This window comes from Anguilla anguilla, chromosome 7 (genome assembly GCF_013347855.1).
Source record: "Anguilla anguilla isolate fAngAng1 chromosome 7, fAngAng1.pri, whole genome shotgun sequence".
In the NCBI taxonomy this organism is placed as follows: domain Eukaryota; kingdom Metazoa; phylum Chordata; class Actinopteri; order Anguilliformes; family Anguillidae; genus Anguilla; species Anguilla anguilla.
This window is the reverse complement of record NC_049207.1, coordinates 43,983,855-43,999,961: the sequence shown is the minus strand read 5'-3', so window position 1 is coordinate 43,999,961 and position 16,107 is coordinate 43,983,855. Positions and strand designations below refer to the sequence as shown.

Here is a 16,107-nt window from a genome sequence, read left to right as displayed (position 1 = left end):
ATGCTAAATCCCATAAGGAAGAGCCCCAGGGCACTAAAGCCAACTCAAGAAAGGCAGTAGACCAGAGTGCTAATGCTAACTCCAGAAAGGCGGTAGTCCGAAGTACAAATGCTAACTCCAGCCAGGCAGCAGGTCCAGGGCATCTCCAGAGGGTTGCTAAGCGCTGACCGTGGTGCTGATGCTGTGTTTGTTGTCTGCAGCGTGGTTATGCTGAGTGGCTAAGTGGCGAGGCTGAGGTCAGAGCTCCCGCTGGGGACACACACGGGCGAGATCCAGGCAGAGACTGGCACTGATGCTGCGTGCGTGCTGAAACAGCAGGAGCAGGCTGTGTTCGCTTATGAGGGGTCTGGGACTGTGTATATTTAATGGGGTTAGGCTGGGACTCAAATGGCTGTCTCTATCTCTATCTCTATCCCAATAAAGTTCCCAAAGAACTTCCAACTCTTAAACAACCGGACATGAGCCCTTATCCCTCCCCTGCTCTCTCTCCCTCTCCCTCTGACTCTTCTCCCTCCCCTCCCCTCCCCTCCCCTCCCTCTCTCACCCCTCCCTCTCTCTCTCTCTCTCTCACTCTCTACGTGGGAGAGTGTCTGTGAGGGGACCAGCAATAACCCCACTTATGGAGCTAATTTACGGAAGGGATTTTCACTGCCGAGCCGAGCCGTCCGCGATTACCATGCGAGCCGTTAACGGCCGAGGAATCTCCTAACGAGCGCGTCCGCAGAGCCCCGACCAATTAGCCCTGATGGGGGAGAGAATGACCAGCGCACCAGCAGCCGGTACAGCCAATAACCAGCAGCCAGCGCACCCGATAAACAATCATTATAATATCATTATGACAGCAGCTTCGCACAGGTCACACACAGACATGACCTCACACACACACAACCCCACCCCCACGTATCACAGTAACGACTTCAAATACAGCTGTTCTGCACTAGTTGCAATAATGATGTTACACACACAATCACACATGCAGACACGCACATACACACACGCTACGATAATCACCAGTGAAATGCAGGCACACTGTACATACGTGATGTTCCCACAGGGGCCCATTCTGTGAAATGGGAGGATGAGTACTGCTGTGACACTACCTGTGACCAGGGAAACAAGTTGCTGGGCCAGACAGGAAATGAGATACCTTAGGGAACAATAGGACTCATGTCCTGTCCATGCTAGTGTACACTCTCTCTGTCATGTCCTTTCAATGCTAGTGTACACTCTCTCTGTCATGTCCTTTCAATGCTAGTGTACACTCTCTCTGTCATGTCCTTTCAATGCTAGTGTACACTCTCTCTGTCATGTCCTTTCAATGCTAGTGTACACTCTCTCTGTCATGTCCTGTCCATGCTAGTGTACACACTCCCTGTCATGTCCTGTCCATGCTAGTGTACACTCTCTCTGTCATGTCCTGTCCATGCTAGTGAACACTCAGTCTGAATATCTGCCATATTTCCTGCACTCTCACAGGAGGTCGTCATGGGAACGATGAAATAAAAGATCCATGGGGGGTGAGGGGGAAGGGGGGGGGCAATAATTACACTGCCAGCCCTTTACTGCGCATGGCTACCCTTACTGAGCGAGGCCACCAGGTGGTGTCTGATGTATGCATGCATGTGTGAGTGTGTGTGTGTTCATGTGTGTGTGTGTGTGTACATTCATGCGTGCATGTGTGTGTGTGTGTGTGTGTGCGTGTGCTTGTGTGTGCATGCGCATGTGTGTGTGTATGCATGTGTGTGTGCGCATGTGTGCGTACATGCGTGTATGCATGTGCGTGATCGCTTGAGTGTGTGCTATATTGTGTGAGTTACAGTGTCTGTTATAGTGCGTGTTATGGGTTGCGTTATAGTGTGTGTTATAGTGTGTGTTACCGGGTGTGTTATAGTGTGTGTTACAGGGTGTGTTATAGTGTGTGTCACAGGGTGTGTTATAGTGTGTGTTATAGTGTGTCATAGTGAGTGTTATAGTGTGTCATAGTGAATGTGCGTTACAATGTGAATGTGCATTTGTTATTGCGTGTACAGTGACAGACAGCTCTGGGGCTCGCAGCCCTAATGAGAGCAGCGGCACAGCTGATCAGCCCACACGGCCATCTGGAAATCATCAGCGCCACGGCAACGCACAAACGAACGCAATCCCACATGCAAATGAGCACTTCCTCCCCTCCCTCCGCCTCTCCGACTATCCGCGGCGCCGTTCCGGTGGTGAGGTACAACCGGCGTGATGAAATGCCCCCCTTTCTCAGAGATCGTTCATTACAGAGAGCCCCCTGGACGGGATCCCACCCGAATCGCCGTGTTATCTAACAGGCCATGGTGAGGGGTACAGAATGATGTGGGGATATTTAATTAGAATGTTTGGCTGGTGTCCAGTCCCTAACGTCAGTGTCTCCGTGAATTACACTCAGGATGAAGCATCACTTAAATGGAACAGTGACAGTTTTATTAGCGCGGCTAACAGCTCGGCTAATGCTGCATGTGACAGGCTCAAACGCGTCTTCCTCAAGTCAGGATGCGTTCAGTTAAAACTACGAGCCCTGCATTTATTCAGACTGACTGGTGCTTAAAAACTGTGTGCGAGGATGTTCAGTGGATGAGAATGATATTTGTACAGTCGAACAACTGTACCTGACCTGTGGACTACAAAACCCATACATGAACTGTGGACTACAAAATCCTTATCTACTGCTGTGAGACTGTTAAGAGCCAGTCCAAATCAGGCTTCATGAGGTGGCAGCGTAATAACATTTGTGGTACAGTACAGCGCTATAACTCAACATAAAAGGGCATCTGGTTCATTTTGGCCACAGCATCTCCAGTGTTAAACACACAGAAACACACATCACCTTGAGCTCACTCAGAGGTGTGTTGAACCGCAGGCCGTGCTGAGGATACAAAAACAAACATCGATACCTAGAGGCGGGCGGGGAGATTAGCCTCCTGCTGTGAAGCATCTTCACAACCTCGGTCCTCAGAGACACTGCTTATTAGAGGCTGTTTTAGTGTGTGTGTGGATCTCCCTCACACTCAACTCTGATGCAAACTCAGGGAGGGCACTAAACACGATGTGTGTGTATAAGCGTGTTTGCATGTTTACACTGTGCGTGTGCCCCGGTGATGAGTGGGAGGTGCCCTTACCCGCCCCGCCTCTCTGTATGAGCAGCGCAGTCTCCGCCCCCACGGCGCAGTCCTTCAGCAGGTCCACCACCTGGGTGTGGCTGAGGCCCTGGGCGCTCTGCTGGTTGATCTCCAGGATCAGGTCCCCCTCGCACAGCCCGGGGCAGCCCTGCGGCTCCAGCACCTGCTTCACCCGCTGCCCCGTGGGGCTGTCCGCGATGGTGAACCCGAAGCCGTCCGCCCCCTTCACCATGGTGACCGTCATCAGCTCCGCCTGCGTCGCCCCCGACGACGCCATCGACACGCTGTCCTCGTGGGGGGCGGGGCCCGGCAGGGAGCCGTCCAGGTGGGTGTCGCCGGGGTGGGAAAGGGGAGGGGCCGAGAGCTGGTCCCCGTGGTCCTGAACGAACCGCGCGGTCCGGGAAACGTAGTCCATGTAGGTGTCGTAGTTGCTGCGCCCGTTGACCATCAGGGGGCGCTCCCCCAAGCCCATCGGCGGGGGCACCCCGCTGCCAGGGTCCTCGGGGTCATAGGGCAGGGGGTAACCCCGGCACAGCACCAGGGTCACACTCTGACCAATCGGCACCGACTGGAACAGCTTCACCACGTCTGCGTGCGTGGTCCCCAGAACACAGACGTCATTAATGTAGACGATGACATCGCCTGGGAGAGAGAGAGAGAAAGAAAGAGAGAGGGAGACAATGAGAATGAGTTACTGAAACAGTAAACCTGATGTGTTAGTGGGAGGAGCTAACGTAGCAGTGACCTGAGGAACTCAGCCTTTACTGACTGAGCCGCTCTATAGTGCCCAGCCAGCACTCGTGGTGAGATGGTGGGAAGCTTTACTGACTGAGCCACTCTATAGGGTCCAGTCTGCCCTCATGGTAAGAAGATGAGAACCTTTAGTGCCTGAGCCACTGGGGGCTTCAGCTCATAGCTTGTTCTTTTTCACTGTCAGCCAGTTAGTAAAGTCTCAAGGAAGAGACCCCCCCCCACACACACACACACCAGTGCTTCTGCAGCAGGGGAAGGCAGGTAGGCAGGTACAGGGGCCCTCGGAGTGGCTGCTGAGAGACAGGGACCACCGAGCCCCTAACCTCTAACAGGTGAAAGGTAAAAGGGGCGGGGTTACCTGTGTCCATCTTCCCGTCCTGCGCGGCCGGGCCCTCCGGTATGACGCTCTTCACCTGCAGGAACTCGTCGGGCTCGTCGCCGCCGATGATGGTGAATCCAAATCCCATGGTGCTCTTCTGCAGCGTGGTGGACAGGAAGTTCCCCTTCAGCTGCGTCGCGTCCCGCGTGAACAGAGGCTTCTCTGTGGGGAAGGGGTCATCATCATCATCATCATCATCATCAATGTTGTCGTCATCAACATCACCATCACAACCAACATCATCATCCACAACCATCGCCATCATCTGTGCCATTAACATCATCATCATTGCCATCACCATCATTATCATCATCACCATCATCATCATCGTCATCATCACCATCATCATCATCATCACAACCATTATCATCATCATCCACAAACATCACCATCATCATTGGCATTAACACCATCATCAACATAATCTCAACCATCGTCATCATCATCAACATCATCACCATCATCATCATCACCATTACCACCACCACCACCATCCACATCATCACCATCATCATCGTCGCCATTATTACCACCACCACCGCAACCACCACCATCATCAACATCATAACCATCATCAATATTACCACCACCATCATCTTCATAATCATCACCACCATCACCATTACCACCATCATCACCATCATCCTCATCATCATCATCACCACTACCACCATAATCACTATCATCATCATCATCATCATCATCATCATCATCATCATGGCCGGTCAGACAGAACAGGGTCTGCTGTGAAGGAGCAAACGTTCACAGGCAGACGTGACACACAGCAGCTCAGAGCCAATGGCAAACCAGCACACGGACGAGGGGGGCGGGGTTTAGCGTTTTTGCTCCAGACAGAGGTTCCCAAACCCCTGTGCTTCCCTGTACGAGCAGCAGCGGCAGCCACCTTAATCCTGATTCTGCCTGGATTAGGCCGCTCCATGCTCTTTCGCACCCTCAATCCACCCCTTTATTCTCACCCTGCCCTGGAGCAAAAATACATGAATAAATAAGGAATGAAAAGACGCGGAGGAGAAGCGGATTTCAGCGCTGGGGTGAAGGAGAAGCAGAAGGGGGATGTCTCACACTGCAGCTCGAGGGGGGGGGGGGTGTGGGTAATCACATCACCTCATTCCACTCTCCCCCCGTGAAAGGAAAGACTGGCTTTGGACGCGCCTGTCAACGTCAAACGAGAAAAGAGGGATCCACACAGCTGCCACGTTTAAGCGACCGCCATTTTAATTCTCCCCCCGGAAAGGAATCAATCAGGGACGCGCTCGGTCGCATCGGACTCGGATTTCCTCTCGTCTCTCTATCATCGTTTCAGATTCGAGTGCATTCAGGCAGATTTTCTCCTGTTTTGCATTTACTTAGGATGCGCAGCAGGGGGCAGTCAGGCAGATATCTCTGTGATGTGATCCAGCTGCGGAGAGAACATGCAGGACTCAGACAGTAGGCCATGCAGCCAGACCACCTGCCCTGTGTACAGACAGACAGAAAGAAGGGGGGGGGAGAGAGAGAAGTACAGACAGCAAGCACTTATACCCCCGCTCCACCGGGGGGTGCGCGTCTGCGGGAGGGGACGTACCATGCAGGCCGAACACTCCTGCCTTCTCCTCGGGAAACTCTGATAGGTCGGTGAGACTGCGGGAACGCTCGGGGGCGGGGCCCAAGCGAGCCAGTTTGGGTCTAGGTAAGGTCGCTGAGGAGGGGCCCTCCTCAACTGTCACAAAGGAGAAAGACCCGCACTGATTGGCTGGCAGCAGTGTCACACAGCAGAGAGACCCTCACTGATTGGCTGGCAGCAGTGCCACACAGCAGAGGGACCCTCGCTGATTGGCTGGCAGTAGAGTCACACAGCAGAGGGACCCTCCCCGGTTGGCTGGCAGCAGTGTCACACAGCAGAGAGACCCTCACTGATTGGCTGGCAGCAGTGTCACACAGCAGAGTGACCCTCACTGATTGGCTGGCAGTACTGTCACACAGCAGTGGGACCCACACTCATTGGCTGATAGCACTGTCACACAGCAGAGAGGCCCTCGCTCATGGGCTGACACACATCAAACACACTCAGTGCACAACTGAGTCTTCAGACGTGCTGATCAGAGTAGTGATGTGTGTAAAATGTCCCCACCTCCCCTCATAGCAGGGGGCACTACATTCAGAAAAATCTGTTTACTTCACAACATTATTAGTTAAACTCACAGAGCACTTGAATGGTAGGTTTGTACACAGGAGAGATGAGTTGCATGAAGAGATCTATGGCTTGTGCATAGTGGTGGGTGTGTCTTTATAGTATATGGAGATGAGTGTTGTAGGTAGTAAGTGGTTCCATAGACAATGGGTGACTGTGACTCTACACTCAGTGGTCATGGCTGAACACAGTTACTGCTCTAAATGGAGGGGAGGGGCACTGGCATGTGGGCGTGGCCGTACAAAGGCACCTCTGTATATGGAGGAGAGGGACACTGGGCGTGTCTACAGGCAGTGGGCGTGGCTGTGCATCGTTACCTCTGTAGATGGACGAGAGGGACAGCCCCTGGCTCTGCATTTGCTGCTGCTGCTGCAGACGCCTCCTGGCCTCCAGGACGGGGTTCTCAAACTGCGTCCTTCTGTTTATGTGGCTGCGGGACCAACGGAAACAAGCAGAAATAAAAACGGGAAGTACAGAGATCAGCCCCGATCGGTGCCACAGACCTGGGGGATCACTGAAGAGCCCAACTCTCCCCAACATTCAACAGCAGGGTATAAATGAGGTCCTTGTGTTTTTTTTACTTCCTATGTAGCATTACTTAATTTTCCTTATCAGTGAAAACGAGTTTGACGAACGCAAAGAAATGAGTCGTTAGCCACACGCGCTCCGAATAAAACGGGCCTCAGCCAGACGTGCGCACTCGAGCCCACACGCCCAGCGCGCGCGTGCGGAGAGTGCGGCACGCGTGGCGGTAGCATGTGCTGTTCGGGGGGGGGTTTCCTGCTGAGAAGACAGGAGAGAGCGGCACTCGCTGTCCTGCACACGCTCCCCGGACATGCTAAAAATAGCCACGCTACATTAAAGACCAGTGCGGGAAACACATGTGCGCACGCACACACACACCCACACACACACACACACAGCCACCACACACACACGCACACACACACACCCACACAGCCACCACACGCACACACACACACACAGCCACCACACGCACACACACACACACACACACAGCCACCACACGCGCACACACACACACACACACACAGCCACCACACGCACACACACACACACACCCACACACACACACACAGCCACCACACGCACACACACACACACACCACACACGCACACACACAGCCACCACACGCATACACGCACACACACACCACACACACACACACAGCCACCACACGCACACACACACACACACCACACACGCACACACACAGCCACCACACGCATACACGCACACACACACCACACACACACACACAGCCACCACAAGCATACACACACACCCACACACACAGCCACCACACGCATACACGCACACACACACCACACACACACACACACACAGCCACCACACGCATACACACACACAGCCACCACATGCATACACGCACACACACACCCACATAAACAACGCATGCACACATACACACAAACACACACACACACACACACGCACACACAAATGCCTATGCGCACACGCACACAGACACATGACCATAATTACATCAGTAGTATGATACTTACTCCACATAGTAACTGCCATAAACTGGGTCATCAATTTTTTCCCAGCCGTATGGAAGCTCTGGAAAAAAAATTAAAAAATGACAAACGGTTATGTGTTACTGAACCGACATTACCTGGGAAAGAATAAGCCTACCCCCCTGAAGCCATACACCGTACATCTGTTCTTCTACTATAATAATATTCACACAGTATCTGCATCAAAACCATCTTTTAATGAATGCTACTTTTTTATTTGTCCAATTAGTTTTCTCATTAAGTACGAGGACACCGTTATTTGTACAGACACATGCATGATGTTAAATAAACCTGAGTTCTATCAGTAAATAATGAACTCCACTACTGGTATTGAAACAAACACCATGTTAAATAAATCTGTCTATTGATTCTCGGTCAACCGTGGCTCAATTATGGAACTCAAATAAGGTGAATTGCTGCACCAGTATTCTGTATTTAAATGAGAGCGATGCACATACCTTGGCCTGAGCCTGACTGTGTGTGTGTGTGTGTGTGTGGAGGTTGGATATGAATGGGTGTGCACATGTCCGTGCATATGTGTGTGTGTGTATGCGTGCACGTGTGTGTGTGTTTGTTTGTGTGCGTGTGTGTTTTATGGATATACTGTATAATATTGGACCAACCCCTTATTCTAACAGTGTGAATATAAACTACCATATCAACTTAACATGCCACCTATCAGACACATTACACATGTATAAATCCGACAATATCAAAGCCTCCAGTTTATAGTTATCTTCTGAAATGGGGGGCAGGGACGTTTGGAACATGATACAAAATGGCGATTCGCAGATAGAGCTGATACAACGCTGGTTAGGAACGTGCTGTGGATGGATTACGGCTTATACTATGGCTTAAACTAATTACAATACGGATTACAGCTCTATTTTTGGAGGTGGTGGGCTGTGTGATAAGTTTGTACAAATATGGAAATTTCTCCATTAGCGTTTGATGTTCTTGGCATGGGCTGCCCCATTTTACAAATTGCGTCATGGTGGGATTCATTTAGCATTCATTAGAACAGGACGAGCGCCTCCACCGCACGCATAAAATATTGAAAATAATCAGCTATGATACTTACGTAACATGCCCACGTTTGCTTTGTTTGGCTTTCTACCTGAAGCACGTGTTGCTTTCGGGTCAAAATAAGTGGAGCAATATCACCGAATGCGTCAAATTAGAAGTAGAGCACGTGACGCGCGTAATCAAACTCAATCAAACAGAAATGCCCCTCGATCAAAGCAGCCACATACAAAAAGACCACATCACCACACTCCATAAAAATATACCACATGACCACACACACATATACCACATAACCACACTCCACATACAGATATACCACATCACCACACTCCACATACAAATATACCACATCACCACACTCCACATACAAATATACCACATCACCACACTCCACATACAGATATACCACAACACCACACTCCACATACAAATATACCACATCACCACACTCCATAAAAATATACCACATGACCATAATCCACATACAAATATACCACATCACCACACTCCACATACAAATACACCACATCACCACACACAAATATACCACATGGCCACACTCCATAAAAATATACCACATCACCACACTCCACATACAGACATACCACATCACCACACTCCACATACAAATATACCACATCACCACACTCCATAAAAATATACCATATGACCATACTCCACATACAAATATACCACATCACCACACTCCACATACAGATATACCACATTACCACATGTTGTGTGACACAGGGTACTTCAGGCTGTCAGACTCTTGTTCTCTGTGATCAAAGAGTCTTTGTGGAAGAAGAAACATCCCCTCACATGCTTCATGTTTCAGAATGAGATTCCCTCCCCCACTGCCTCCCCCAGCCCCAATGCCCCCTGCTGCCTGATGGGATATCTAATGAACAGAAAAGAATCTGAACCACATTTCTGTCAACTCTAAACTTGAAGCCAATAAAGTAAGACAGCTATGACTGAAATTCACTGCAGAACAGGATCAGCACACACACACACACACACACACACACGCAAATGCACACACACACACACACACACACACACTTCTCCATGTTTCTTCATTTCCACTTCTCCATATCTTACTGAATAAAGCACTGCTCGACAGTGAGACTTGAAAAAGTTTCCTGCTCCGAATCTCATTAATATTTCACCGTCCTTTTCTAATTTTGTCTGTTGAACACAGCAGGAATCACATCCTCAAACCAGAAAAGGAATTTATTCATGATGAAATCTAATTGAGCCTTGGCAAATGAGACTTGAGGCCATATTCGGTCTATGCACAAAGTACTTCACCCGGAGCACTGAGCCAGCAAATTTTCATTAATTTCAATGACCTCTGAACTCACGTTGCGTGAGATGCAGAAAATGAAGGGCAGAGCACGGTGTGGTGAGATTGAACCTGTTTCCCCATGATAGCGGGGCATAATAACACCAGGGCTTGATATGAATAGGGCTACAGAGACAAACCCCTACAGATTTCTCTTTATCTGTGGGGAGTATCGGGGCACAGGTGTGCAGCTGGACAGGATCTATCAGGTTCACTAATGGGGTTTCACCTTGGAACAAAGCTGCAGAATCAATTTGGCCGCAAGATGGTGGACCCTGACGCCGCAGCCATCTGTATGCAGACACCGAGCAGCTTTTGACTGCTTCCCGTGGCCTGGTTCAAAACGGTCCCCACAATGTTAAGCTATTCTGCAGTTAGGGAACCCTGTTTAATAACAGCCTTTTACACAGAATCCAACACCCCAGCGACCTCAGTGTGTCTGCTTTGCATTTTTCATACCTGTGTCAGTTGCCTCATTTTACCCCGCTGTCTATCTCAAACCAAAACACAACACGGTGTTGAGCTAAACCCGCTGACTTCATAAACACTGCGTAATACACAGAGAAAATGGGATTAAATAAAGTGCTGGCCGCCTTAAATCTCAGCTGTTTGTTTGGAACCACCTTAAATCACCAGACCTGTCCTCCAGCAAAGGGAGACAGTTTCCATGGAAACCACAGGAGGAAGCCGCAGTCTGAACTGAAGACTCTTTGAGCCCCCGATAGTCTATCAGCACCCCCTGCACACACACACACACACACACACACATGCATACATGCACAGGCACACGCACAACACACACACAGGTATGCACACGCACACATGCACACGCACGCACACACACACTCACACACACATGCAGGCACACACACGTCTGTGCATTTCTGCATGTGCGTACGTGTGTCCTACTGTCTTTACCCAGAACACACCCCTCTCTATGTCCACTACAGAGCCCCCTCCTCAAAATGAGTACAAGCCCAGGATGCAGCAGAGGCAGGGGGGCACTTTCTACAGTCGAGTCTCGTCAATATTAGGCTGGGGTGGGGGGAGGGGCATACGGCAGGCTTTAACTGCAGTTACTTCATGATACTTCAATACAATTTGCATATTCATTATATTAATTCACTACTTACTCATATCTTTAAATGGATAATGCCACAGAAAACACACACTGCAGACTTGGGTCAAATATATATATATTTGAAATATGAAAAATAAATAACTTGCTAAAAAAAGTGCTTTGTATGTCAAACTCCAATATTCAGACTGCACACTCCAAAAACTTAAGGACTGACCTTTTGATGCAAAGTGAAGTATAGTTTTATTCCATTTTGTTAAGATAGAATGTTCCAGAACTATGTTCAATTTTGCATCAAAAGGTCAAACCTTAATTTTTTGAGTACGCGGTTTGAGTAATTTTGTCATGTTTTTGAATCTTGCTGTAAATAGCATTCACTGCATTCTGAATGCACGTCATTAAATGCACTCTCCCAGGCTGTACACGCTACCCAGCTGCACACGCTCTCTGGCTGCTCACGCTCTCTGGCTGAGCACGCTCTCTGGCTGTGCACTTTATCTGGCTGTGCACGTTCTCTGGCTGTGCACGTTCTCTGGCTGTGCACATTCTCTGGCTGTGCACTTTATCTGGCTGTGCACGCTCTCTGGCTGTGCACTTTATCTGGCTGCGCACGCTCTCTGGCTGTGCACTTTATCTGGCTGTGCACGCTCTCTGGCTGTGCACGCTCTCTGGCTGTGCACGTTCTCTGGCTGTGCATGCTCTCTGGCTGTGCACGCTCCCTGGCTGAGCACGCTCTCTGGCTGAGCACGTTCCCTGTCTCTCTGTCACCATTATCCTCGATTCCCCCTCTGCTCTGCTGGGAACCTTGTCAGAATACTCCCTTCAATCACACCAATGGCAGACACGCCCTCCCCCGACTTCAGAGCCCCAAGGTCACGGAGAATGATGGAGTTTCTCAGGTGAAACCGACCCTGTTCCGCAGAATTGAGTACTTGACTTTAGCCGTCGTGACTCGAGTGCAATCATAACTTTCTCCGGTCTAACTGCTCGGATGTCATTATAAACTCCTGCAGCTTACAGCTGACAGGGGGGAGAAATGAAAGCCAATGTCCGGTTAAGACAGGAACACTATGAAAGCTGCTTTCTGAACACCGCAAAAAGAACCTGCAGACACAGCGCCCCCCTCCAGGACTAAAGTTAAACCCACAGACACTGCAGCACTCCAGGACTGGAGTTAAACCTGCAGACACATCACCTGCTCCCTCCCTCCATCATTATCTCCTCACACAAGTCCATTATAATTATGATAATTTACATTATAATCATAATTATGATGATTTACATTATAAATTATTTATATATACATGAGATGTTAAAATGAACAGGATAGAGTATAGCCTAGAGGAAAGAGAGGGGTTGAGAGAGAGCAAGGCAGAGGGAGGTAGAGAGAGAGGAGAGATGTAGAGCGGGATGGAGGCAGATAGGGAGGGATGCAGTGAGAGGGGGAGGTAGAGAGGGGGTAGAGGCTGATCTGTCTTGTGTCGTCTCTAGTAATCCCGTCTCTGTCTGAGACCAGCGATCGTCGCCCAGCTGGAACCTCACACAGAGAGAGCCTCCACAGGCTCCAGTCTGAAAGCAGCGCAGGGTTATTAAAACCAGCTTCGCTAAAAAAGCACTTCAAACTCTCCCGAAAAATGAACAGTAGAATAAACCACCCTGAGGAGGGGAACTGAGCTGAACACTGAAATGGCAGGATACTTCACACACACACACACACACACACACACTCACCATCCTCTTTACACTCTTCCGGCGGTTTTGCCTTCTTCGCCAGCCGAGGATCCAACCACGACGTCGTCTTAGTGTTATGACTGGAGAGATCAGCGAGAGGAAGAGAGAAAGAGGGAGAGAGGGGAACAAAAGAGAGAGAGAGAGAGAGAGCAAGAGAATGTTTATTGTGGTCAGTCATACAAGTTGTTCAGAGTAAAATCGACTCCTACGAACAGTAGAATTAACCATTCAAATGTGATTGGGCTACAGCGTTCCACACATTAAGTGAATAACTCAGCAGGCGGTATTCTGTTGTGCTGAATGATGATTAAATCAAGTTAAGCAGATCTGATATAGTCTCCTAACCATTCCTCCACACCAGTAAGCTGAAAGCACAATATACACTACAGTATCAACAGGGGAGATGAAAGGGTGAATTGCTTAGCAACACAAAAAAATCTCTGTACTAAACTTCTGAACTCAGTTCTTATCGTAGCTACAGAGTCTGTTTACTTACCGGAAGATGCAGAGTCGGTGCAATTATCGTCAATACAGTGTCTGTGTATTTACAGGTATGTGCAATCTGCATACTTATCATAGATAAAGAGTCTATGTATTTACAGGTAGGTGCAGAATCAGTGTACTTCTCATAGATACAAAGGTTTTTAATTGCACTCCTCGCACAAGAGGAGAATATAATTTGGCTCAGATATAATCATGATTCCATCTTTGCACCCCTGTCCCAAAACACATTCCACACAGTATAATTCGCAGTTCACATTCCAAAATGCTTTATTATCATCCCTGTATTATGGAAAATTGTCGTTGACATGCTTATAGTGCACAATACAAAACAGCACCATGTACCCACCCATTAAAGGGAACAAGCAAAAAAAAAAAATATTCTGAACACAAATCAGTAACTATGACGTGCTGTAGGAGCAGTTGTGAGAGCAGGTGCACCTGGTCTTTCAGAAAATCCCATTTACATCTCTGTGAGACAACAGATTACAGACAGTATTATTCAGTGTGTGTGTTAGCATTAGCTCACAGTGCTCACTGGCCCTGGGATCAGAGAGTGATTAGGGTACACTCGGTACAGACACACACCTCTCGGTACAGACACACACCTCATAGTACAGACACACATCTCTGAGTACAAACACACACCCTTCAGTACAGACATACAACTCTCCGTACAGACACACAGCTCTTAGTACAGACACACACCCCTCAGCACAAACACACACCCTTCAGTACAGACACACAACTCTCAGTATAGACACACATCTCCCAGTACAGACACACCCCTCAGCACAGACACACATCTCTCAGTACAGACACACACCCCTCAGTAAAGACACACACCTCTCAGTACAGACACACACCCCTCAGTACAAACACTCATCTCTCAGTAGTTGCAACTCTTAGTATAGGCACAACTTGCAGTGCAGACACATAGCTATCAGCACAGACACACACCTCAGTACAGACACACTCTCCTCCCCAGTGTTCCACTGACAGACCGACGCACCGCGTATCTCATAAAATGTGACACGCCACAGAAAATGAGAGGAAGACAAAAGAGAAAAAGCAGAGAGCGAGTGCGAGAGAGAAGACCGAGAGAGCGAGACGGAGTTAATCTACACTTAGCTGAGGTGAGAACAGATTTCGCAGACAGAACTTGGTGCTCCTGCCTTCTCAGAAAACAGAGCGCAGAACCCAGAAGACCGTACCCAGACACGAACACTCAGTCGCACCTGAAAAGCACTGAGTGGCAGGAAGATCCTCTCTAAAAAAGACTAAAGCAATCAACTTCCAAAAAAAAGCCAAATGTCAGAAAAACAAGTTCCAGTTCTTTCTAGGCAACACCGCACTAGAGCACACCCTAAATTACACCTACCAGGGTCTGATAATTATCGCATCTGAGAGATTTAGCACGGTAGTGAGTGCATTAAATGAAAAAGCTGGAAGAGCACTCCATGCTAAAAAAAGAAAACTTTAAAGAATTTAGAAAAATTGTTACACCAATTAAAATCTATTTTAGTGTCATCCAGCCCATTGTGCTGTATGGAAGTGAGATATGGGGCCCACTCAGCCAGCAGAAATATTCTAAATGGGACAAGCATCCAATAGAGACCCTGCATGTAGAATTTTGTAGAAACATTCAAGAAAGTACAAAGGAAAACACCAAATAATGCATGCGGAGCAGAATTGTCCATTAAGTACAGACACACATCTCCAAGCGCTCCAAATAAAGAACAAAAGTCCATCATAAAAGAATGTCGTTCAGCCAACTTCCTTCTTCCAGTCGGCCTGACCAGAGCAGACAGTATCGAGACTCGGCCATAAACATGCGAGTTAAAGGCGATATTAAGTGCACGAATACTTGACACAGTGCCTTCAGTGGCTAATCGATATCACAATAAAACCAGAGAGAAGTTACATCGAGTGGATAAAAAAAATAAAAGAGAGCTATAAATAGTGGCTGTAATTGTAAACTCGATTTCCAGAGCTGTTAGGAACAGAAGCGGAGGGCGATCTCTGAGTTTAGGAACTGCCCGAAGATAATCGATACAGCCTTATCTGACCGAACCGCGAGTTCTCCCATCGCACACTGCTCCGCAATCAATCCCAGAGCATATGCCAACAAGATCTTGGAGAAAAAACACCATCTTTGTGTGACCCGCGTGGCATCACATTAGAGAGTCTGACACGCTCAGTGTGGGGTATCTCCCAACCGCTACGACTGAATTAATGAAGCATCTCTCGCTAAAACACGCAGAACTGCTTTATCTCTCTCTCCGAGCGAACTGATAAACAGCCAGAAATGAAGCACAAAACAAATACCCTCATACTCTCGTTCTCCCTCTCCCTCGCTCTCTGCATCTCTCCAACTCTCTCTGTCTCTCCCAC

The 16,107-nt window shown here is 48.8% G+C and overlaps 1 protein-coding gene across 19 annotated transcripts in view; it reads right to left on the bottom strand.

The window, feature by feature from the left end:
• The window catches only part of LOC118232252 (membrane-associated guanylate kinase, WW and PDZ domain-containing protein 2-like), an 84,004-nt gene that overhangs the window by 18,637 nt on the left and 49,260 nt on the right, over positions 1 to 16,107 (bottom strand). For 10 of the 19 annotated variants that reach the window (XM_035427060.1, XM_035427061.1, XM_035427063.1 and 7 more), the window contains exons 6-11: positions 13,213 to 13,292; positions 8,015 to 8,072; positions 6,784 to 6,905; positions 5,861 to 5,995; positions 4,255 to 4,437; positions 3,144 to 3,785 (exon numbers count right to left, since the gene is read on the bottom strand). In XM_035427060.1, coding sequence (XP_035282951.1) covers positions 3,144 to 3,785; positions 4,255 to 4,437; positions 5,861 to 5,995; positions 6,784 to 6,905; positions 8,015 to 8,072; positions 13,213 to 13,292 — 1,220 coding nt within the window. The remainder of the gene's footprint in view (positions 1 to 3,143; positions 3,786 to 4,254; positions 4,438 to 5,860; positions 5,996 to 6,783; positions 6,906 to 8,014; positions 8,073 to 13,212; positions 13,293 to 16,107) is intronic. The other 9 variants (XM_035427068.1, XM_035427075.1, XM_035427076.1 and 6 more) reach the window with 3 other exon arrangements.